This window comes from Acartia tonsa, chromosome 5 (assembly GCF_053477335.1).
Source record: "Acartia tonsa isolate MP-2025a chromosome 5, ASM5347733v1, whole genome shotgun sequence".
Lineage (NCBI taxonomy): Eukaryota > Metazoa > Arthropoda > Copepoda > Calanoida > Acartiidae > Acartia > Acartia tonsa.
The window spans coordinates 44,340,367-44,365,509 of NC_137264.1; the positions used below are offsets into that span (position 1 = coordinate 44,340,367).

At 30.2% G+C, this 25,143-nt stretch overlaps 1 protein-coding gene across 1 annotated transcript; it reads right to left on the reverse strand.

The window, feature by feature from the left end:
- Positions 1-56: 56 nt before the first annotated feature.
- On the reverse strand, positions 57-22,181 carry LOC145320164 (uncharacterized). The gene is made up of 46 exons (XM_080162604.1): positions 22,016-22,181; positions 21,650-21,873; positions 21,386-21,477; positions 21,208-21,301; positions 21,041-21,118; positions 20,812-20,968; positions 20,524-20,624; positions 19,536-19,606; positions 19,309-19,399; positions 19,101-19,214; positions 18,993-19,029; positions 18,843-18,927; positions 18,355-18,518; positions 18,064-18,170; positions 17,868-17,939; positions 17,741-17,779; positions 17,462-17,649; positions 17,286-17,384; positions 16,792-16,935; positions 14,626-14,711; positions 14,350-14,479; positions 14,166-14,242; positions 14,003-14,083; positions 13,852-13,901; positions 13,724-13,794; positions 13,430-13,559; positions 13,076-13,198; positions 10,080-12,584; positions 8,979-9,989; positions 8,761-8,881; positions 8,428-8,528; positions 7,925-8,092; positions 7,560-7,739; positions 5,854-5,928; positions 5,598-5,712; positions 5,391-5,442; positions 4,382-4,469; positions 4,175-4,311; positions 3,543-3,640; positions 3,181-3,289; positions 2,951-3,073; positions 2,729-2,822; positions 2,518-2,625; positions 740-860; positions 435-488; positions 57-222 (listed from the first exon to the last, which is right to left on the reverse strand). The coding sequence occupies exons 1-46, from the start codon at positions 22,153-22,155 to the stop codon at positions 57-59; spliced, it is 8,271 nt and encodes a 2,756-aa protein (XP_080018730.1). The 5' UTR covers positions 22,156-22,181.
- Positions 22,182-25,143: the final 2,962 nt, after the last annotated feature.

The following is a 25,143-nucleotide window of genomic DNA, read 5'->3' on the forward strand; positions in this document are numbered from 1 at the left end:
TAGGAAGATAAGGTAAGATAGGGGGTTTAAGCTTTTCTAAATGCAATATAGGCATTTCAGACCAAAAACAGACCTTTAGTTAATTTTGTATCTATTATAAATAAAAGTTTGGTTTTATCAATAAATTCCTTTATAAATATTTCCACATCGACTGTAGCATTTGCAGCATCATACGGCCAGGTTGGATAATGTAGTCTCTCTCTGTTATTCCAAAGTCTATACCTAAACAAGTTATGCACTGTTAGAAAAATTATGTGCATTTAACAACTTTAACAATGATGACAACAATCATTAATTACAGATCATTAATCAGACATAGATTACATGTTCAATGTTCATAAAAAAGAGAGGTAAAGAAAGAAAATATGGAAAAACAGATTCCCAGTCAAAGTTAATTATAAAGTAGCTTAGCTGATTATAATGTATTTACATACCTTGGCTTTTGACTTTCTATTTCAAACCAACTTGAAGTAAAATGAGCTTGAACACTAATTTAAGTTTGCATTTATAACTTTAATTTATCTCTAACAGGTAAACTTATTGATTAGGTCCTTCCATGTCGGACCAAACCGCCACATTAATGCCTTAGTTTGGTCTGACTCTGAGGTACTTATGATAATAACAATTATTACAAAAAAGATTAGATACTTTTTGACCATGGTTTGATACAACTGATACAATTCTTGTATGACAGAAGTAAAATATTAGTCCTGAACAGGTTTATTAAAGCAAACAATTCCTGTCAAACAATGGAAAGTTAGGTATAGGGGGTGGAGTCTCGCAAGCTGGAATAAAATCTTCAACAGGACAGTCCTTCAGGCAAGATCCCCAGGATACAATTTCATTATTGCTTCCAATTTCTAAAAACACAGTTTGTTAAGTTTATCCTTTCTAAATAGCAAAATATTGAAATAAGAATGATTTCATTTTTACAATAAAAACACCCATGTTCACATCAATGTCAAAATCTCTCAAAAAATTATCATAAACCTTTGTTTGAAAAAGTAAAATCCTAGTGACAAATATAGAAACTAATATCAGTATCTACAGGTGCTCAGCTGTGATTGTGAAATCCGAATTTTGAGAGTTTTAGACTATGAATCTGGAAGTTTTTACTTTAAAAGTGTAATCAGTTCCTTTCATTTTTAGTAGCGAAGCTACTCTATAATTCACTTTGTCCGTCAGTCAGTCCGTCAGTCAGTCAGTCCGTAACGCTATGGGGGAAATGGGATTTACTCAGCTCCTATAAAAGATAGAATTCTGAAATTTTTTGACAACATTCCCATCATTAAGGAGCACAATTAACTATAAAACATCACTGGCGGTCGGACGGCTTTTTAGCAGGTTTTAGGCTATTTTTAGATTTTCCACATTTTCCCCCATATCTTTGGTGTTTATGGTCCGATTTTCAAAATTCTTTCAGTTAAAGATATCAAAATTAAATTTTCCGTCGTTTGGAGAAAACAACAATAACGGTCAGACTGCCTTTTTGCAGGTTTTAGCTATTTTTACATTTTCCACCATATCTTTGGTGTTTATGAACCGATTTTCAAAATTTTTTCAGTTATAGATATCAAAATCAAATTTCCCGTCGTTTGAAGAAAACAACTATGAAGGTCAGACTGCCTTTTTTGCAGGTTTTTGCAGGTTTTTGGCTATTTTATATTTTTTTTTTACATTTTCCCCCATATCTTTGGTGTTTTTAGTCCAATTTTCAAATTTTTTTCAGTTAAAGATGTTAAAATTAAATTTCCCGTCGTTTGAAGAAAACAGCAATAATGGTCAGACTGCCTTTTTGCAGGGTTTTGGCTATTTTCAAATTTTTTTAATTTTTCCCCATATCTTTGGTGTTTATGATCCGATTTTCAAAATTTTTTCTGTTTTAGATATCAAAATTAAATTTCCCGTTGTTTGAAGAAAACAACCATGACGGTCATTCCCATCCACGAAATTTTGTGCTTCGCTACTTATGGATGTTGTCATCCTTGTTTTTATATAAGCTTGACAAAGACTCTAGAGGCTAGAGGCAAAGCATATAGTCCTTATAATAAAGTAACAGGATGTCTATTTGTTCGCTTTGTTAACCCCTGAACCAATCGGGCTCTCCTTGACAGGGTAGCTTCTCATAGGTCCCGGGAAAGTTTATAACTATTTCAGGGAAGGGTACCACCACCTTCCAAGAGAAATCGCCCCTAAAAAAATTACTCTTTCCAAAAAAAAAGATTTTTTAACTAACAATAAAAATGGGTGGGTGGTACACCCCCGTCCCCCCCCCAAAAAAAAAAAATTATTTTACTTTTTCTTTTAAAATCTGAAATAAGATATTGGGTTATGAAATTCAAATCTCCTCTCCTCAAGTCGCTTGTTATATGATATAATATTATTGATAAATATAATAACAGCAAGACAATAAGGTGAATTAAAATATTTTACTTCCAAAACTATTATTTAGCACCAAGGCAAAACACCCAATGGATTTCATAATTAAAACAAATCTAATTAAATAAGAAACCTGACCTGTAGGACACCAGGGATGAAAAATGTCATCCATGATACACTTTGTATGTTGAACATCCTTGTAAGTAAAGGGAAATTTACATTCTGTTCCCTCAATTGTGTAACATGCCTAGTTTATATAATTTATTTTATAATTTTTAAAACTATCAATATTATTAAGTATTTTAGCAATTGATTTCCAATTTCTTATGTAAATAGATACTATATCTTTCCTGATATTCACAGAGAGAATGATGGGTATCTACATCACAACCATCTCCATGCACAGCTACGATCCTTCCATTTGGCGCAAGTTTTAAACAATTCTAAATTTATCAGATTTTGTATTTTGATTAGAGGTATACTTAAAAGTTCATATATCATAAAAATAGAGTAAGTAAATATTCAAAAAAAATATAATAAGAAAATTTTTATATATTTGTTTTACTTTTACCTTTTCTCCTATATATCCTGCAATATCAACAACATAGCTACCAATCAGCTCTATTTCAGTGACATTTGCAAACAGGGTGGAGTTATAAGCAAGAGTACCCTCATTATCATCATTAAACTTCACCTAATATTTGAAAATATTGAATTTAGTTTCAATAAATATTTCAAAAAATAGTTAGATCATTATACAAAAAAAAACCTCTTAAAGTTTAATGGTAAATATTGACTTACTTTGAAAGTATCTGCAGCTGCCACAATTTTCACATTGAATGGTAAAGATAGATCTTTAAGGTCAGGAATAGGATATTCCACTTCATCAAACTGAGTTCCATCTGATACTCTAAAAATGGAAATTACAATTAGATATCAAACAATGATTAACTAATAATAATTAAATTTAAAAGATTTGCAATCTTTGCAAGGACTTACAATAAATAAAATAAGTAAAGATGTATAACCTAGACAACTACTTATCCTCAGTCATCTGTTAGCAAATTGCTTAATGCTCTTTTCTAGCGACTTGGCTGTGTTAATATTTGTGATGCTATTGTTTGTAAATTGATTATAAATTTGGAGAACAGGGAGTTGGTTACCTGGCAAGGGTATAACTGTGATTCTTTCCTTCTTCTCCAGTTAAACCATTCATATGAAATGTCCATTTAAGAAGATAATTGGAGTTGTCAATTTTGAACTGAATAAAAAATTAGGATTTATAAAGTACATGTATATTTATCTATAATACAAAGTAGCTTGATATCTGTCTGTCCGTCTGAAGCTTAAGATCTCGGTAACCACTGAACCGATTGGATTCTACTCTTCAGGGTATATACCTATTGGTCCTGTGGTGGTTTCAAGCTATTTTCTTGGAAGTGGGACACCCCCAACCCCGAAAAAACAAAAAATCCTCTAACCCCCCCCCCCCTTTTTTTTTGCTAGGAGTCAGCCTGTAGCATAGCCTATTTTTTTTTACAAATCTTTACAAGGCTTCAGCCTGTAGCAGTCCTATTTTTTACAAATCTGTTCTAGGAATAAGCATGTAGCAGAGCCTGTTTTTTAAAAACAAATTATATATAAGATGGTTGACTTTCTCTTACCTCATAGGGCTAAGCCCCTAGAGGCTGGGGGCGAAACCACTAGTAATTTATATAAGAGGTTAAAATATGAGTTTTAAATATATGTTCAGATTTTACAAATTGTTTTCAGCATATTTAAACATGAAATTCACCTTTATTACAGGCTTTTTTGAACTCAATCTTCTTGTACCAAACATTGCAAATACTGCAAACATTTGAGTTTCATCACCTCCTATGCTGTTTAACATGGGAACTTTAGCTGGTGTTTTTAGATTTTCAATCATGTAACCTAAAATGTATTTTTTGTGTCAATATATTTTTAAAAAAACTATGTGATATTCTTAAAGAAGATATTTTACCTGAATCCAGGAGACCTCTAATCCAAGATCTTTCTTTGGATGTATCTACTATACCCTCAGGGTTATTAAAAGAGTACTCACGATGAACCTAAAAAATTGTAAAACAAAATACATAAGTTGTTTTATATTCAACTAGCGGCTTCGCCCATAGCCTCTAGGGGCTTTTTTCTGAAGGTTCAGGGGAGAATTTAAAAAATTTTCTTTACATTTTTTTTTTTATATATTTTCTGTATTTTTCAACATTTTATAACTCTTTATAACATTTTATAACCCTTTGTAACATTTTATAACTCTTTAAAACTTTTTATATTTATTTATATTAATTTATATTATTCAAAACCATTGATTTTTTTTTTATTGTTTTTAAAATTTTTTTTGCCATTAGCCTTTTTGGGGTTTCGCCCCTACAGGAGAAGGAAGGTTTCACAATCTTTTTGATTTTGACAAAACAAAGTTTAAAAGAAGAAAATAAATTTAAAAAAAGAAAAATAATTGAAAATATGAAAAAATATAAAAAAGTATAAAAAAACATAAAAATACATAAAAATATATAAAAACATAAAAAACATTAAAATTAGAAAAAAATATGAAAATTTATTTTTAGGAGGGGGAAATTTTCATTATTGGGGGATTGGGAGTGTCCTACCCCCCCAAAAAATAGCTTAAAACTACCACAGGACCAATAGGTATATACCCTGAAGAGTAGAATCCAATCGGTTCAGTGGTTACCGAGATCTTAAGCTTTAGACGGACAGACAGACATCATTCTACTTTGTATTAGATATGAATATTTTGTTGTTTTTTGTGTTTTCCTAAAAATAGGTACAGGCAAATTGGCCCCATAGGGTAAAGGCACCATGGGTATATACATTGCATTTTTAGCCCTCCCCCCCCTCCCCCCAAATAACCTCCCACTGTTTTTTAAACTTTTTTTTAAAATTAAGAGGAAGGGGGGAGGACTTCTGTTGTCATTAGGTACTTTGAGAGGAAGAAATAAAATAATATATACCATTGGAATGTAATCCATACTTCCTTCTGCAACCCCATCAATCCAAATGAACCTTAACAAGTGTAATATGCAAAATTTTAAAAGAAATATTGAGCTAAAACAATTTTCAGACTGACTAAATATTTTATCCAATCAATATTTACATCAAATTGTTCTGCATATAAAACATGTCTTTTTTAAATTCAACTTGCAAAAATAATATCATACTTGTTTCTCTGTACCATAGCCTCAATATCTAATAGGGTTCCAGGAAGAACTGGCCTTATCAAGTCATGATCAGTTCCTTTACATGTACTGTTAATATCACTAGATACGCCTTCCCCTAAAATTGAGTTTAATTTACATATGTACATGTTCAAGATAATTGGTTATTAGTTTGTTGAAGACTAGCTATAACATAATATAAAATATTTGGAAAGTAATTTACTGAATTCTAATGTTAAATAAGTTAAATTTTACTTACCTGGCGATAAGCCATAACATGTTTTGCCATCTGCTTCATGATTGGCAAGAGTGTAATCTGCAGGACATGTTGGAGCTTAAATGAACAAAAAAATAATAATATCTAATTTATCTATCTATAATTTTTTTATTAATTATATAAAGGTGGTAAAGTTATGATCTTTTCAGCCCATAAACTGATAGGTTTTCCATTTCAGAGCAGATTCAAAGTTTTTTGATCTATAAATTATAATCAAAGTTGTCCTTAAATCTTGGGTTGGAATAGTTATTTCTCGCATCGTATTATAAACAGCTTTCCGCAGATACAGAATGTACAATTATTGATTGTACATTTTTATATTCGTAGAAAGCTGGATATAATACAATGCTAGACATGTTTTTTTGTATGGATGAGAATCGGTTCCTATCCACCTGATTCAAATGAATACGAGAATAGTTATTTCTCGCATTGTATTATAAACAGCTTTCCGCGGATATAGAATGTACAATTATGAGATTACGAAGTACTGGCTAAAAAAACTAGTTTTAATCTTATGATTGTACATTTCTTTATTCGTAGAAAGCTGGATATAATACGATGCTAGACATAGTTTTTTCGTATGGATGAGAACCGGTTCCTATCCACCGGATTCAAATGAATACAAGAAAATCTATTACTAACTAATAAACTAGAAACTGTACCCTAAACTCATTTAAATTTACTCAAATATAATGTTAAACTGTTTTTAACCTATTTTTTTATCATATATCAAAAATATACTATGACACCAGTAGAATCAGACTGCAGAGCCCAAATTTGAATTAAGTCCCCAATAAACTTTTTTGGGGGGATTTAAAAATCAATTTTATATGTTGCTGTGATCATTTTGATGGAAGCAAAAGCATTTTTTAGTTTGGGGTTAAATTGTTTCTTACAGAACAATTTGATGTGATTCAGATTATATCAATACAATAATAAAAACTCTACTCTGTTCGATGCAAATAATTTTTTTCTAAAACAATAATTTATATAGAAGAAATTTAACATTAAAATAAAACATATTATTCTGAAGTCTGAACCAATTAGAAGCCTTGTTTCATTTCAGTTTTTTACAATTCAAAAAAGAGTGTTTTCACAAAGTGACTTATTTCCAATGTAGTTAAATAATTTTTATTTAATTAAAATGAAAAGAATGAAAACTATACACATAAAAGATACATGCTTTTTAAAAATATTTAAAAAAATAAGTTTGAATAATCTTATATTTTGTCATATTTGTATATGTGACAAAAAAAAATTTGTTGTATTTCGTAAACGTTTGTTGTCATCTTTCACTATTTAACCCTTTACAGCCAATTTTTTTGTGTTTTAAATAAGTGATGGAAAACAAGCACGATAAAGTTAATTCATTGATATATTGTAAAGAATTAAGTTTTTAATGAATTAATTTAGATGAAATCAAAAGGCCTAATTTTACTCTATACCAGAATACTATATATATGAAGCAAAACACTCTAAAAGCTACGAATTTTACCCAAATAAAAAAAGACCTTTTGCTCTGATCAAAAAAGACCACAGCAACAGTAAAATTAATTTTTAAATCCCCTCAAAAAAGTTTATTGGGGACTTAATTCAAATTTAGGCTCTGCAGTTTAATTCTACTGGTGTCATAGTATATTTTTGATATATGTTTTAAAAATAGGTTAAAAACAGTTTAAGCTACTTACGATTCCAAATACAATAGTAGTTCATGTAATCTGTACAGTCAGAACCTCTTGTTTTGAAGCCTATTCCCCTCTTTGCATAAACACACAGTTTATTCAAAAATTTGACATAATCTCCCTCAAAATCATAGCTGTCAGAGTTGTAGTCTGTACCATCTGCATACTTAGAAGTAGTTAAGTTTATTCCTAGTTTTAAAATGTTGTTAATAGATGTATTGGCGTTCTCCTCTTTTCAAACAAAAATTAAACAAAAAAGAATAAGATAGACTTCTTTTCTAATGCAAAGATTAGCCCCTAAAAGCGAGCAATTAGTGATTCTAAAAAAATAATAAAAACTTCAAATTAAATACTGTTTAAGAAACAACATTTTCCTATATGAAAATCATCCATGCCATTTGCAGTTGCATGTGCTTTGAGAAAATTGTAAAATCCTGCGCTTTTGATGGGAACAATTAGTCCTCCTCTATAGGCACACTTTTCTTTAGCAAAAGTTACATTTAATTTTTCTTCAAATTCACTGCCATATAAGCACTTTCCTAGAAATGCAGAATAGATAATTAACCAAACCCAACACTATTTCACGTATGTTTTAAACTTGATTAAAATATGCAAATATCTGTAAATAAGTTAATTAAGTAAGGGAATTTGATCTTGCTTAAAAATTTTTTGCATATAATTCACACATTTGTTCTTATATTATAATTATAATAAAGTTTTTTTATAATCATGTGCTTTGGATATTTTCATCCTTTTTTTCAAATATTAACCATAAAACCTTGAAACCTACTTTTTCAGGCATTAAATCTTTGGAGATAATTTGATTGATAATGATTTTTTTGATTTAAATTTAATTTAATAAATATTAATATACCTTTGTGATAAAAATGATCAATTGGACAAAGTTGACTTTCCTCAATAGGAGTGCTACAGTAAAAGTAGAATTTATCTGTACAGCTAACAGCTCTCAACTTACTAAAAGGAACCAAATGTTAATTTCTAATGTCTTTGTTTAAAACTACAATATATGAATCAAATCAGTAGCGTGCTTGTAATCAAGAGGGTTTTGACATTTTTATTTGACACCCTTCTTGTCTTGTCTTGTAGATCATTGTCAAGGGTATTGTGAAAAGGATAAGCTTATGAACCACTAGTTGGATGTATTCACCCACTTTTTTAAGCCAGAGAAGAGCATTAATATATTTACTTGTCATGAGTGTAGTCTATGACAGCACAGTGTTTGTCAACAGCAGGTTCATTTTCAGCCCATGCTATTTTGGTAACAATTTTGCCATCACTGTCCAACCAATTAGAACCAGCAGGATGCTCTTAAAAAGTTAAGTTCCAATGGAAATTATGTAGGAAATATAAAATTAATTGAAGTCGTAAATGTTTAATGGTTAAGATTAATGAAAGATATAATACCTGTCATTCTATCTACTCCCATGAATATTGCTTCAGCTGATTTATTATTTTTTGCCATAACAAGTAAATTTAGCTGATGTTGGAACTTTAGCGGATATGCTAATCTAGATACCCTTTTACTATTAGGTGGTGATGTACAGGTCAATTGTGCTTCAACATAAGTCATTGGTTTTTCAGAGAGTTTATAACAGACCTTGGAAATAAGGATAGAATCTTCTGGACATGCTTTAGCTCTAAAGTATTCTTTATCCACATGACATACTTTAGACAACTGATATATTTGTGATTTAGATAAAGGTTTATCAAAATACTGGAAACATGACAGCTTAGCTGTTAGGGGCTTATCCCCATCTTTGTTTTTGCCAAATAAGATAGTGGGAAATTCATCAAAAACTGTAGAAAACTGTAGATTTTCAACAGTGGCAAATGTACTTTCAGCATTTGCAATTCCATATGATTCATTAATGAAAAGTGTACCAAGACTATTTGTTGAGTCATACACAACAGAAACATAATTCCACTGTAACACTTCCAAAGTTTTGTGAGCAGCAGCCATTTCACATGGGTCACCACTAATATGACACAGCTTTATGGTGACTTCACCATTTGTCATATAAAGATGAATTATATTGTCAATACTAAAGATATTCTGTTCTTCATCAATCTTTCCTGGATTTATCCAGAAACTCAAAGTAAAACCTTTCTGTGTTGACAACCCTGGTAACAATGGTTTATCTGACAGGTATGAGGTTGTGTCACCCATAAAGCTTGCTGCAGAATATAATTCAGTCTCTGAAACTGTTATATCAGAAAATCCCACAAATGATTCTGTGCTTGTTTCAGTGACAGTGTCCAAGGGATTTACATAATAAGGAAGTTTCATAGCCTCAATTTTGTCAGGATGGGGATTCTGATTGATTTGACATATGTATTGTCTTTCCTCTGAACAGGGTAGAAACTTGATTTCTGAATTTAAAACATCAAGAGCCAAACATTCACCTGGTGCAGTAACTAGAAAAGATATAAAATAGAGCATTACAATTCAACCAAATTTTATAAAAGTTTATTAATTAGTTTGCATACAAATTAGATTGAACTTACCATTAATGTCAGGCAATGTTACTTGGTGATCTAATGTTGAATGATAGATTATATCAGGGTTATCAGCAAAGTTAGCAGGGTCTTTTCTGTATCCTGTCCATAAATCTGCAGTACAAGATATCTGTTTTGCCATTTCAATAATGAAAAGTTGAACAAAAGCTGTTGAAATTTCAGCAAGCATACCACCAGCTTCTTCACAATTTATCAATGCATCAGTAAACTTGATCGAATTTGTTTCAATCTTATAACAGTCTTCTTGGAATAACATATATCCATCTGGACATATCCAATCAAAGTTTTGCTCACAAATATAACCTTTCTTATCCATAGAATCATAACCCACATTTGTCAGAGTTACAGCTGGTTTTTCATAAGTAAGAAAAGCTATTTCAAGGCTTGTTCCTGATGTATCAGCAAGGCTTGCACAATCTTTTACAGATGAATATCCATCTGAACGTAGTATTGGTCTGGCAGCTTTGGTTGCTTCTGTTATTCTTCTTGGAAATACATTTTCCAATCCATTTGAAAATAATCCTACCCAAAATAGATCAGATGTTTGTGTAATCATGAATTTTAAGTCTAAAGGAAGATTATCTGCTTGATCACAGGTTTCAAAACTAAGTAATCTTGAATTAAACTGTGAACATTGATATAAAGCTTCAGCAATAGAGGTTTGTTCCTTTTTACTAACTATTTTGAGACATTTCTTTACCCTTTTGAACCATAGAAATCCACCTTGACATTTAGACTCACAAATGTAAGGCTTCTCAATACTTTTATCTGCTGCTTGCCATGCAAAATTTTTTTCTGTCTGTAATGTGAGCTTGTAATTATCAGTACATTGATGTAGAACACATCCTTCATTTTCCTTATTATTTACCCAATCTGTAAATCTTGAGAAATTTTTTCCATTTCCTTCCCAGATCCATTGTGAGTGTTGAATTTCTCCCCCTACCCAATAAGAAGTAAGATCTGGAGAATATTGAGGAAGATACTCAATCCTTTTCTTAGAAACTATGCTTATATGTTCTCTAATTGGAGGAACAACACTGTTGTCAAGAATTGAGAGAAGAGAAGCTCCTTCAGATTTACATTTCAGTGAAGCAGCTTCAAATGTTTCTGGAAATGGAGATACTCTTATACACATTCCGCCAACAAAATCATAATTAACATTGCAGTTTGAACCTCCACTTGCTAAATACCCAGTACAGTATCCTATTTCATCTATAGTTTCATTGAACATTAATTCAGGATCTGATAGTTCTGTAGGACACCAAATATGTTCTTCTGGTTCCATGGCACACTTGCCAAACCAAACTCTTTCGTATAGGAATGGCAAATGACATTGTTTACCAGATCCTGGTCCATCATATGTTATCTCTCTTTCATCTGGACACAATCCAGTTTTGTCAGGAATACCAACATTATCTTCATCTAGCTCAGTGAAACACCAGGAATATCTTGAAGTTTCATTGTATATACAAGAATGGTGAAGCTCCACTGAATTTGCTAGGGTATAAAATGGAAAGTGACAAAGCTTACCAGTATCTGGTCCATCAATTGTTATTAAAGGTTTTGCTTCACAAATGTAACCAAGTGCCCTTGTTTCTCCGTAACCTATGCACTCTTCTGCTTTGAATTCTCCAGAAGTCGACATTACTATGCAGGCTGGGTCAGTGTATGTTGATAAATCAGAAATTGTATCAGAATTGAGTCCACCTTGCTCAGCAACTTTATATTCTAAGTAGTATGCTTTTGTTCCATCATTGTAATAAATTTCTTGAGTTACTGGAAAGTTTTCACTATATGCTCCTAGCAATAATATTTTTGGATCAAATGACTGATGACTATGGAAAATATGTTCCACTAAGTTTTCTTGTGATTTGAAAAAATCTCCATCTAAGAAGACATCTCTTGGCTGATATAATCTTGATCCAAATTCATGACAGACTTGTTCTGCCTTTTCACTATCTGTTACCAGGTCTATAGAAGTCATTGCAGAAATATGATAACAATTGCCATTTTGCCAAAAGAAACCAATTGGACAGTTTTGAACTAGGCATGATTCTCGACACTCACCTCTACTGTTGCCATCATCTATGTGATTATCATTTTCATCTGTGTTAAGGCTACACCATGAATCTGATGAATCCAGCGTAATGCATGAAGAAAATAATCTTCCTTTATATCTAAAAGGAAATAAGCAGTGTTTATTGTCTGTTGTTCTGCATTCAGTGTAATGGCAAGCAAGAACTCTGACATCACCATCATCATATACAATCTCATTATCTACAACTTGTAGGTTGGTGAAAGTTGCAGGTCCTGTTGTAGAAGCACTTGCTCCATTATTACCATTACCATTATTACCATTAGTAGATTTAAGTCCCAGAATATCTTTAGCTATTTGCAAAGATGACCCAGTAGTATCAGATTCACTCCAAGTTTTCATTGTACTGCTAGTACCAAAGTAAATTGATCCATTTTCTCTTTGGGTTCTTTTCCAACCTATAATAATTTCCAATACTATTTAAGGAAACAATAGAGACACATATTGCTTTAATAATGTTTTAAGGAATCCTGCAGGAAATACTATGCTTTTATTGCAGAAAGGTAACAGTTAGTACCAATACCTTAACTTTGAAGTGTTAAGCTTAAATAAAAAAAGTTATAGACATTTTAAAATGACACAGTTGCGAGATGAAAATTTTTTACATTTTTCTAACCCTCATATACAAAATTTCAACATTAAATTTCACCAGCCAGAAGCAAAATTAAAAGACTATTTTCAACTTAAAGTTAGAATGCCAGTAACCTAATATATTTTGTTTTATACTTTCATCAATATATTCATATAAAATAGAAAAATTTTAATACATTCTAATTTTAGCAATAAATACTACCTAGTAGAGGAAAATAATATTTGCTGCAGATGAATTCTAATGATTCTAAAAGATTTAATTGATCATGCAAGATTTAACTATTTTCAGATGTATTACCAGTTATTACAATAGAATCTGCTGGTAGGTATGTACTCATAAAATTGTCTACACCATTAACATATTCAGCTTCATTGGATATGTGCAAAACTCTGGTGTTATCTTCCATACACAATCTTTCATCTTAAGAAACAAATTAAAACCATTAAAATAGCTCTAATTTCTAATTTCTTCCTAACTTAAGCAAAGAAAAGCATTAAAATTCAAAACTATGTTTTAGAGTCTGTTTTGGCCATTTTTAGTAAATAAAATAGCATATTAAAAAAAATCATTTTTAATTCTCTTTCTTTACTATAGAATCAAAATTAGTCAAATAGGATAAATAGTTAATCAAAGTATTTTGCTTAAACATACCTGAATGATGATCCCTTAAAATAGTAGCAGATGTATCACTTGATTTAGTATTTTTCAAGCTAACACATGCTCTGGTAGGAGGTAACCAAACATATCCTTCTGGACAAACAGGTCCTAGCTTACAAAATGCCTTAACAAAATTGGAAGTTTTAAGAATAGTGTTAAAACTCTGCCAATATGAATAAACATAATTTTTTTGATTATTTCTAGAACCATGAAGTTTAGAAGTTCAAGAATTTAATTAACAGGAGATAGGGATATAAACTCATACAGTAATTTTATAACAATACTAACCTTATTATTAGATTCACATGCTACAATCTTTCCTTTAAATGAGTTTTTTGAGTCTGCAATCATACAATCTCCTGTAATAATAATGCTATTTGTTATGTATTTGAAGTAAACTAACTATAATAGGTTACCTTGATCATCAGGATTTGTCACATCAATGTCCACTTTGTGCAGAGGTTTCCTATCATTTTTAATAATAATTCTTTCAAAATACTTTTATATGTATTTTATTTGATAAATTAGTCCCCCCCCCCCCCTGTTCTAATAAGTTATGATCTTTACCTATCCAGTCGAGTCCAGACTCCATCAATTTTCTGTACTCCCAACCAGAAGGATCCAAGTGATGAATGAATTGAGTATGCACTTTAAAATTTAGAGTACACTCAGTAACAATAATCAAAATAAAAAAAGTATAAAATGATTAGAAGATTTATTTTTTTCTTACCCAAGCATACCAATACTCAGGTCTCCATCAGGAATAGGCATATGACCTAAATCTAAGTCACACTCAGTTACAGCTTCCTACAAATTACATAACAATTAATATACATAAAAATCTACTATTTAATTTATTGACAATATTTAAGAATAAATAAATATCACATAATAAAATGAATGTAAAATACTACATTATATGTTTTTTCAGTTGTTATGAGCTTAACACAGTGGTGCTCTATCCCAACAATATTTGAATTGGTTGGGCACACAACTTTAGGATCTGGCAGGACAGGTGTATCACTATCATCTTTCCAGGTATTCCTAATCATAAAATGTGAAAATCTCAAAGTACAATTTAGTTCCCATGCAAAATATTAAAACGTTTTACCTTCTTTCAAAATGTAAGAAAGATGTATATAATTTCTAAATCATAAGCCTACCTCATGATTAAAGTTAATTCAACTTACCATAATGTATCCCCTCTATTGCATTTTATGTTGTTGGTAACTGTTTTGTGGCAAACAATTTGAGTGTATCCTTGGACAACTTTTAACTAAAAATTTTCAAGATCAATTGCTAAATAAAGACATAAAAATTAATATGTGATAATATGTAAACAAGGAAAATAGTAGCAATGCTAAAAGAAACAAGTATGATTCTACAGGTGTCAGAGTATATTTTTGATATACCTTTCATAAATAGGTTAAAAACAGTTTAACCTTGCAGTATGATTTAACAAAACAATTTTAGAGAAAAATTGAAACAGGGCATATGTTTTTATCATCTCTCTTTTGTTTGAATGGACTGTGCACGTAAAAAATTCTCATCAGATTATCTAACCTTAACATCATCTCATTCATACAATATCAAAGATAGTGCATAATGGGATCTAGGCTCCTTAAGAAATAGCCTTTTCCGCCGATTTATATTAAATCCAAGATTGGAAGAATTAAAATAGAGGAGTATATAGATGTGCAGTTAATTTACTTTTTCTCCTTCTATAGATAAAACAAAACTTTTTGTCATAGCTGCCAGTTTTCCTAAAATCGAAGCCTACTTTTAACACAATTCTTGTTTTAAACCAATGTATAGTTACTTAGAAATTGATGAAATAAGCCATATTTTTTATTTAACCCTTAACGGTCGGGGGGGGGGGGAGGGGCGTTGAACGCCCCCCCTCCGGTTTTTTCTATCTCATTTTCTGTGTGTAAAAGATAAAGAGCCCAAACTGCGTGACATTTTAAGTATGTGTATGACACATAACAGAGAGTTGGAATTTTTTAATATCCCAATCCTGACGGGCACAGGATGCCAGCAAACCTGTTAGGGTGACACAGGTAAAGAGCAAAAAATTGTTTTTTGACTAAAACAAAGCATTTTATCATACCAAAATACTAAAATATCCTCTAGTAGTACATCCTTATATGAAATACAGGTGTTCAAGTCACTTTCAGGTTCCAGATATGATCCTGCAGGTCCTGATCCTCCAGGTCTCCAGAAATCCTTAAAAGGCTCCTGTTGCCGCAATTTTTCCGACTTAGATACTTCAAATTAAAAACTTAAGCTTTTCTGACATGTCTACATAACGTATTAAAATTTCATAAAGGTCCGCCGCCGTTTTCCCGCCGACCGCCGGCTGGCAGCTGCCAAGTACAGCTGCGGCCGCTGAAATATATATTTTGATATTTATAATGTAAAATATACATAAAGATAAAAATTTTCTGGAAAAACATTGTTCTTCTAGCTACAAAAAAAAGAAAATTACAGCCGTTTGAAATTTTTAAGTAAAAAAAAGACCTAAAAACAAAGGTTGTTAAATAAAAGGGTAAGGAAGCGAAAATTGACTTAGACTTATAAAAAGTCGGATATTCATTATCAAACAGGGGACTTGCACAAAAAAAAATAAGCCCTCTAGCTCTAACAGGAACTGAGATAATAGGGAGGGGGGGGGGCGTTGAACGCCCCCCCCCCTCCCCGGCCGATTAAGGTGCGGCAAGGGGTCCGATTTTAAATACAATAACAAAGCTAAAAACAGGTTTATTTGTTAGTAATAAAGTACCTTCAGTAGGCCCATCTCTCTCCCACCTTTTATTACAAATTTGTAAATAACAAAAGTGCAATATTTCTTTATAAAAAGTTGGATAAAAGCGTAATCTAAATTTTCTAAGTGATTTATTTATTATCCAATACAATAAATAAGGATATTATCATTTTAAATAATTTCTTAAATTCATCCCTTTGTAGACAATGAGGTATTTTTTATGAATTGGCAGTTTTATGTCATAAAATAAATCCTTAACAGTTAGTAATTTGTTTCAACTATCTATGACAAGTTAAATAGCCCTAGAAACATTATAATAAACAAAACGTTCAGATTTTCCTTTTTTTCCATTTTTCCCTCCCAAAATGCCTCGAAATCAAGACATAAGTCTTAGATATTTTTGTTAATAAGACATTTTTGGTTGATCAGCATTGCTAAAGGTGCTTTTATAATTTTAAGATTTGATAATCATATGAGAAAGTTTAACATGCATGCACACTCCCTTTGAACATTGAAGTGCAAAATTTGCAATTTTGACAGACAGTAAGACAGACATGAAAATCTGAGTCATAATGGATAATGAAAATGTCACCTTATTAGTATCCATTTCATATAACTGCAATACTCTCTTTTGTCTGTCCAGTGTGAAAGGAGATCCTAACCATTGGGTTTTAAAAGGGTCTTTTGTAAATTTTATAGCTGTAGATGCATCCACAAGACCTTCAAAATTCCATTCCTGTAATTTAAATCAGTTGTTTTATACTAGCTGCTGCGCTCCTAGCATCTAGGGGCTCTATAACAAAGGAAAATAGAAGGGCAGAAAAATAGCCTAAAACCATACCTAACCGGACTTTTCATAAAAATAAAAAAGCCTAAACCATCCCGTGAACTATAGGTAGCTTTACTGTAAAGGAAGTCAATATCGGTTCAGCGGTTAGCAAGATCCTTTGCTACAAACAAAAAAAGCTTACTACTTTTTATAATAGGATATTTAAGCCATTAATCGGAATGAAATATCTTGTTACACATAGGGATATGTCATCCTTACTTTAAAACGACATATGAGTTCAAATATTTGTAATTTACCTTTGCCACATCTGCAGAAAAAGATAAATCAAATTTTTTTACTGTTGGGATATCTCCTGAATGAGCTTTAGACCCCTGCAGAATGTTCTCAAAATAAATCTGAAATTAGATAAATTTTACTTGTATTTTCTTTAAGTACAATTTTAGATTACAAACTTTGATAGTGTTGATTGTACCTTGAAGTCTACTTCTGAACATAATACATGGAGATGAACTATTCTTGCTTTAGTATCAAGTATAGCATCTGCAAGCTCAGATCTAGTTCCATCAATATCAATAGTAAGGCTAGTACCACTTCCAGAATAGATGATAGATACAGTTAATAGATCAGTTTCATCCTGGTCTTTCACTGTGACAGTCAAGGCTGAAAACAATATTCACAAAACAATTTATTTTAAAATTTGTTGTTTTTGATGCTGTAATTAAAATATTTTTGGTTTATTATGATAAATTACCAGTAGTTTCTGATGTTGGCAATGTCTGTAACAAGGCTCCTAGTAATAAATGATTATATTAGACTTGTAAACATATTCTTTATTCTGTAGTGAATTTTATGTAATTTTCTACTTTGTTTAAAATTACCTGAATAATGTAATCCTCCTCCAGGGCATATATTAGGAATATTCAGTGGTTCATTTGTGTTACGCGTGGATTCTGCATTATATTAAATCAGCATAAAATGTTAACTAGTAGTTGTATTATCAGAAAATTATGTATATGTAAGATTACATTTTTGATACACAAAAATTATCTATAACTAATAATTGTTTTTACTTACGCATACTCCTAAAGTTTTTGGATTCTATCAAATCAGACACCACTGCTCCATACATTTCAAAATTTAAAACAAATTCTTCTTTGTCTCCATAGATTTTGAATTCAAGTCTAAAATTTAACAATTGACAATGTATTTCATTATGTGCAAGGTCAAAGTAGAATCATAAACAAATCAAGACAATATTCGTGACATTCTCTAAAGAATTCAAGATATTTGAAAATGTCTTCAAAAAAGAAAAAGAAAATGAGGGGACTAGACTTTATCTTCATCTTGATTGAAAAATTTGCATACCTATCTGTAACAAATCCCTTTTCTGCTAAGTGCTTTACTTCAATAGCCTTGGTATTTGAATCTTGATCATCTGTAGTCCAAGAAACTTCAGTCTCTTTCATTTTATCAGCATCTCCAGCCTCATAGACTGGGTAGTAATATTTCAATTCTGGTATAGGGTTTGTCTGAAAAGACATTTATATATTATAAATTTCAGAATTTTTTTTTTATAATTGTGCATTACCATTATTAAAAAGTTGAACGTGTAATTGTTTGCCCGTCATTCTGTCTTACTGTAACTTTAGGATGGGCTAATTTTCATTAGAATGCAGATTATTCATTGCTATTTTCTTTCACATTTTTCCTAATTTACTTTTATTTTTTTCTCTTTCTTTGTTTCTTGATTTTTTTTCCCTCTATGATTGAAAGTATATTTAACTATAAAATTTAAAAGACATAATCCTCAGTGCTTAGATGATCAATATTTAATATTTTTTTTAAAAACTTACTTTAGGGTAGACAAAGTACATTTCTTCTATATAGACAGCTTGTTCAAGTTTTAGATGAACTGTAAGTTCATTTTGATCAATGCCCCTAGAATAGACAGATCTGATTAAATGCCTTCAAATAATATAGATAAATAAACAGAAGTAATTTACCTAAACTTCTTAACTTTAAAAGAATGACCAACAAAGTCTGAAATAATATATACATTTAAAAAGAATATTGAAAACAATTAACAATTAAATAATTGAAAAAAGCTTAACCTTTTAAAATTTCTTCATCCATCTCAAAATGGACAAGGCTAGATTTCATTTTATCAAACTTGAATTTAATAACATTTTCTGAAAGCATAGGTTTTCCAGTGCCTTCACCTGTAACTGAAAAAAAATGATACATAGTTTATACTTTTTATTGTATCTTTGTCATCTAATTATAAACTTTAAATAAATATGTTATAAATTCTAAACTTACCAATTGGTTTCATACAAATTACTTTTCCTGTTCCATTCACTGGGCCAAATATAAGCTCTCCAGCATCAAGAGTATATCCAACACCATTTTCCTTATTATAAAATCTATTATAATCTAATATCTATACTGTATATCTTTGTAAATAATAAGAATGTTTTATATTTTTTTCAAGAGGTATTTACTTATCATTGCAAATATATATTGAAATTTATTATTAAAACACTTACTGGATCAGCATTTTTCTCAAGATCTATTGGATTATCAATTCTTGCATCGTTTACAATATATGGATTAGAATCTAAATATATTAATTGTTGTTGTAATTTCTTTCATATATTCTGTTAGAATATTACTTCTTATATTTTAAAGATATATTCTGTTGCTTTCCCACATGGTGGTGGTAAGGCCTCTAGGGGCTTTTTCCTGAAGGTTCAGGGGAGAATTTTTAATATTTTGTTTACATTTTTTTTAGTTATTTTCTGAATTTATAACTCTTTGTAACTTTTTATAACTCTTTATAACATTTTATAACTCTTTATAGCATTTTATATAACTCTTTATAACTTTTTAAAACTTTTTTATATTTATTCATATTGATTTATATTATTTTAAACCTTTAATTTTTTTTTTGTTTTTAAAATTGTTTTGCCATTAGCCTCTTTTGGGCTTCGCCCCTACAGGAGAAGGAAGGTTTCACAATATTTTTGAATTTGATAAAAAAAATTTAAAAGAAGCAAAGAAATTTTAATAATTGAAAATATTAAAAAATTTTAAAAAAATATAAAAATATATAAAATATACCTACAAAAATATAAAAAAAACATTAAAATTAGAAAAAAATATAAAATTTTTTTTTGGGGGGGTTGGGGGTGTCCCATCATCCCCAGAAAATAGCTTAAAACCACCACAGGACCAATAGGTATATACCCTGAAGAGTAGAATTTAATCGGTTCAGTGGTTACCGAGATCTTAAGGGACAGACAGACAGACAGACGGACGGACAGACATCATTCTACTTTGGATTATAGACATCTCAAGGCATATCTCCAGTGGGAGGGCACTATATACCTGGCCTATAACTGCATTGCCCTTATCCTGCAGGGCTACCCAGTTCACAATATAAGCTAACCTAACCTAAACTAACTATAAGTGGTGAAATAGTTGTCAATGATAAAGAATGTACTTTGGTTCCTTTAGTTTAATATTAAAACTTACAGTAAAATGGACTGTATCCTGGAATTGAAATATCATCCAAAAAATGAACTCCATCACTTTTAAGAGTTTTGATTCCAAGAACATAATAAGCAAATGGAGCCCTTAACAAAAAGTATATTAAAAAAGTGCATTCCAGAAAGCTTTACATTCCATAATAAGTTAGTCTGTAAATTGGGTTCTTTTCGAATTATCTATGTTTTGATATAGCATACTTTTTATAATTAAATAGCAAATATAATACCTACTGGACAGAAATTCTTATCTTTATTTATTAAATAATCTTAATACCCAAAAATTGCTGGAATCATAACTTCTTCTCCTTGCTTCTTAGGAGCCCATAGCATAGTTCCCTTAGAATTACAGGTTTCCAATGCATCTGCCAGAGTACCATCACCTTCGTCTTTATAACAATTTCCTCCAAACCTTTTATATCCAGTTTCACATTCTAAACAACATTTTAAGTTTGATTTATTCAACTTTAAACATGCATAAATCTTAAGTTGAAAATTGAGCAAACCTGCAATATAAGCTGAAAAAGTATTTTCCCCACCACACATTTGATTTTGATTACCAGAGCAGGGGAGGTTGCATTTACCTGTAGAGTGATAGTTTTTTCATATCATCATATAACTCTTAAATTTTAAGAATTTAAAACAATTTAATAAGGATTTCTCAATTGATTACCATTAAGAATGTTTTTTAAAGTAAGCTGAAAAAATTCATCTCGACAGGAGCATGACTTGCCATAGGTTATCAATGCAAGACGCTTATTCTGTCCCTAAGTAAAAATTTCATTAAATGAATTAGATTTTATAATCACTATTAGATGTTATTACTGATTGATAATGTGATTAAAAGATACCTTGCAATGGATCAAACATTCTGTAGCAGATATAACATCAGTTTCATGTTCACCCTTTTCAGTGCTATAGCAACCAAGGTGGTATGGCATGTCTTAAAATAATTTATTGCAGATTTTAAATGTTTTACTTAAAATACAATTTATTAAATTATTAATATTACATTACTGTTTCAATGAAAAGAAATTAGATATACATATAGTAAATTATGACATTATGCACTAAGCTAAGCTATTGAGCTACCTTTGCAAATTAAAAAAACTTACCTATAATGAGCTCTATTGGTGAAAGAAATGTATGTCCCTTCTGTTTGTTTACTTCTACCTTCATTTTAAAAGGAAAGGTTGTTGGTACAGGTGTAACTGGTGTTAGAAAAGGATCACTTTTAGTATCAGCTGTTCTTTTACCAATGAAAGTTCCTTTTAGATCGTCTCCAATATAAGCTTTAAAAGTATGTTTGCCATCTGTCACTATATACTGATAATGTACTCTAAATTAACAAATATATTTTATAAATTTTCTCAAGCTAGACTGTAAACTTAGTTAGATTTGTAGATTTGTAAAATATTATTTTATTAAAATGCTGTATTTATCTTTATTCAACAAAAACCAAGAAATAACCAATTATGTACCTAAACCAGAATTTGATGAAACCATTAGGTTGAAATAAGTCCATATAGGCCTGAGTTAATCCTACTGATTCTGCACTTTCAACAGTAGTTTCCAGTGTCCAAATTTTTTTTTGTCTTAATGAAATATCAATTACATGCATAAATGTATTCAGATTTAATGACTAACAAATAACATTGTTACTTCTATGTTAGATAGATAGATAGATGTATTTCAACATAAGCATACAAAATGATAATAATATTTCTTACACATATTTACAAAATTTTATGCATAGTTTGGTACTTTCATAACCTGGGTTGGCCGTTGCAAAAGCTGGAAGTACCGATTTAAGACAAACATATTCAAATGATTTTTTAATGTTTCTAGCTACATAGAAATTTTAATCAGATAATTTAATTGGATATATACATATAACATATAAATAGGTTTAAATAGTATAAATAAATAGTAAGGTATTAATGATGGTATTTACACTATGATACAATGGGGTTAGAGAAATTCAAATTTTGATAGTAAATTAAGGCAAATTTTAATTATTTTTACAGACAAAACATTTTTGCTTATTACAATTAAAACTCTTATATTTATCTAAAGCTTTCTTTTTGATGAGATTTTTAGTGGAATTTTTAGTTTCAGCACACCTTATAGCAGTGTCTAGGTTGTTCCATATTTTAACAAAGCAAACATTAGGAAAAGTATCTAGAGCTTTATGTTTAGGTAAAGGTACTTTTAATTTCATTACTCTGTTGGATAACATTGGTTCAAAAATATTATTGAATGAGTCTGGCATTTGTCCTGCAAGGAAACTTTTTACAAAGCTACCTATGTTAACAGTCATAATATCTTCAAGTTTAAGTAAATCAAGTTTTTCAAGTAATGGATCTACATGAGCATTGTACTTTGCATTAGCGACATATCTCACAGATTGCTTTTGTTTTAATAATAATCTACTTATTCCCTCACATTTAGCATTACCCCATGTTATAATAGAAAATTCCAAGTGCGATTTTACAAGGGAATTATATATAGATTTACGAATTTTAGTTGGTGCAAACTTTTTCAATTGATTTAATACAAAATTAGCACTAGATACTTTGTTAATAACTGAGTTTATATGGTGTTCCCACGTTATAAACTCATCTAGATGAACACCTACAAATTTAAAAGATTTAATACTACAATCATTTCCAATTCTTTCAATCTTTTCACCACCAATTTTTATGACTAGAGAATCTTGGACACACTGCATTTTTTTGGTTCTAAAAACCATAAACTTAGTTTTGGCAACATTAAGTGAAAGTTTATTTGCTTGAAACCAAAGTTTAGCTTTTTCTAGTTCAATATTAACCCTTTCCTCTAATCTTTTTAAATTGCTATCACTGTGTGCAAAAATTGTGTCATCAGCAAAAAGTGAAGAAAATATATTAATTGCATTTGGCAAGTCATTTATATATAATAAAAACAGTATAGGACCCAGAACACTACCCTGTGGGACTCCATGGGTTATGTTTTGAATAGATGATTTGACACCATTAATTTCTACATATTGAGAACGATTATTTAAATAAGAATGAAACCATTTATTTGATAAACCTTTAAAACCATAATGGTTTAGCTTGGTTAAAAGAATTTGGACATTGCAAGTATCAAATGCCTTTTTTAAGTCAATGAAGCACCCCAGTGTGTATTCTGGTGTTTGAGAATCAAGACCTTGGTATATTTTATTCAATAATTGAATTAAGGGCTGTGTTGTGTTGTGCTTGGGTCTAAATCCATACTGATGTTTATAAAGAATATTGAACTTATTTAAGTATTTAAACATTTGACAGGCAACTATTTTTTCCAGTAGTTTAGAAAAGGCATTTAATATACTAATAGGTCTATAGTTATCAAATGAATTATTCCTTCCTGATTTAAAGATTGGCAAAATTTTAGCGCATTTATAATTGTTTGGAACAAAGCCATGTTTAAATGAAAGATTAAATAGGTGAACAACAGGATCTATAATACTTGGCATAATTTCTTTTAAAAGTTTAGTAGAAATATTGTCAGGTCCACAACTTAGTTTAGGTTTTAGCTTATTGAGAGTAGAAAAAATTATTTGAGGGGTGATTTTTTGAAAGACAAAATTTTCATTGACTGGAACCCCAAGGTAGTCATTAAAATCATTTTCGCAAAATGGAATTTCATCTGCTAGGCTGGGACCAACATTAATAAAAAAATTGTTAAAACCCTCACAAATATCTTGAAAGTTTTCATAAGATCTGTTATCATCAGTAAAAAGATTTGGGATAGAATGCGTTTTTTTATTCTTGTTAATAAGTTGATTAATTGTAGACCAAGTTTTTTTCATGTTAGACGAAAATTCATTGAATTTAGAAAAATAATACTCTTTTTTGGCTTTCCTAACTGCAGATTTATAAATATTATTTGCAATGACAAATTTTCTATTGCTATCAACGGTTTTATCCTTAAATTTTTGTCTTAATAACATTTCTTTTTTCTTTCTTAGGTTTAATAAAGCTGGTGACATCCAGGGATTTTGGGGGATAACTCTTTTGTTGGGTTTTATAGTTTTAAAAGGGAAACATTTTTCAAAGTTTTCATTGATAACATTAGAAAAGTTTTCAAAAGCACTCTCTGGATTACAATCTGTAGTTATGTCAGACCAATCAAAAGAGGATAAGGATTGCTTAAATATTTCAGTATTTTCATTAGACATATTTCTTTTTTGTATAAAAGAATCTTTGTTTTGCTTAGGATTACTAACATTTAAGTAAAATATTGGGAGATGGTCAGATAGACTTGAGTAAATAAGTCCGGCATTGTAATTATCCATCCTTTTATTTGTAAAAATGTTATCAATCAAAGTGGCACTTGTTGGTGTAATTCTGCTAGGTAATGTAATAACTGGTAAAAAAGAATGAGAGATTAACATATTTAAAAAGTCGTTGGTTGGAGAATGTTCATTATATTTAAGCAGATTAATATTTAAGTCAGAGCAAAGAATTATTTCTTCTGCATTCATAATTTTGAGAGAAGTTAGAGTTGTATCAAGCCAATCAGAAAAAAATTGTATATTGCTATTAGGTATTCTATAAATATTTGCGATTATCTTAAACTTGTT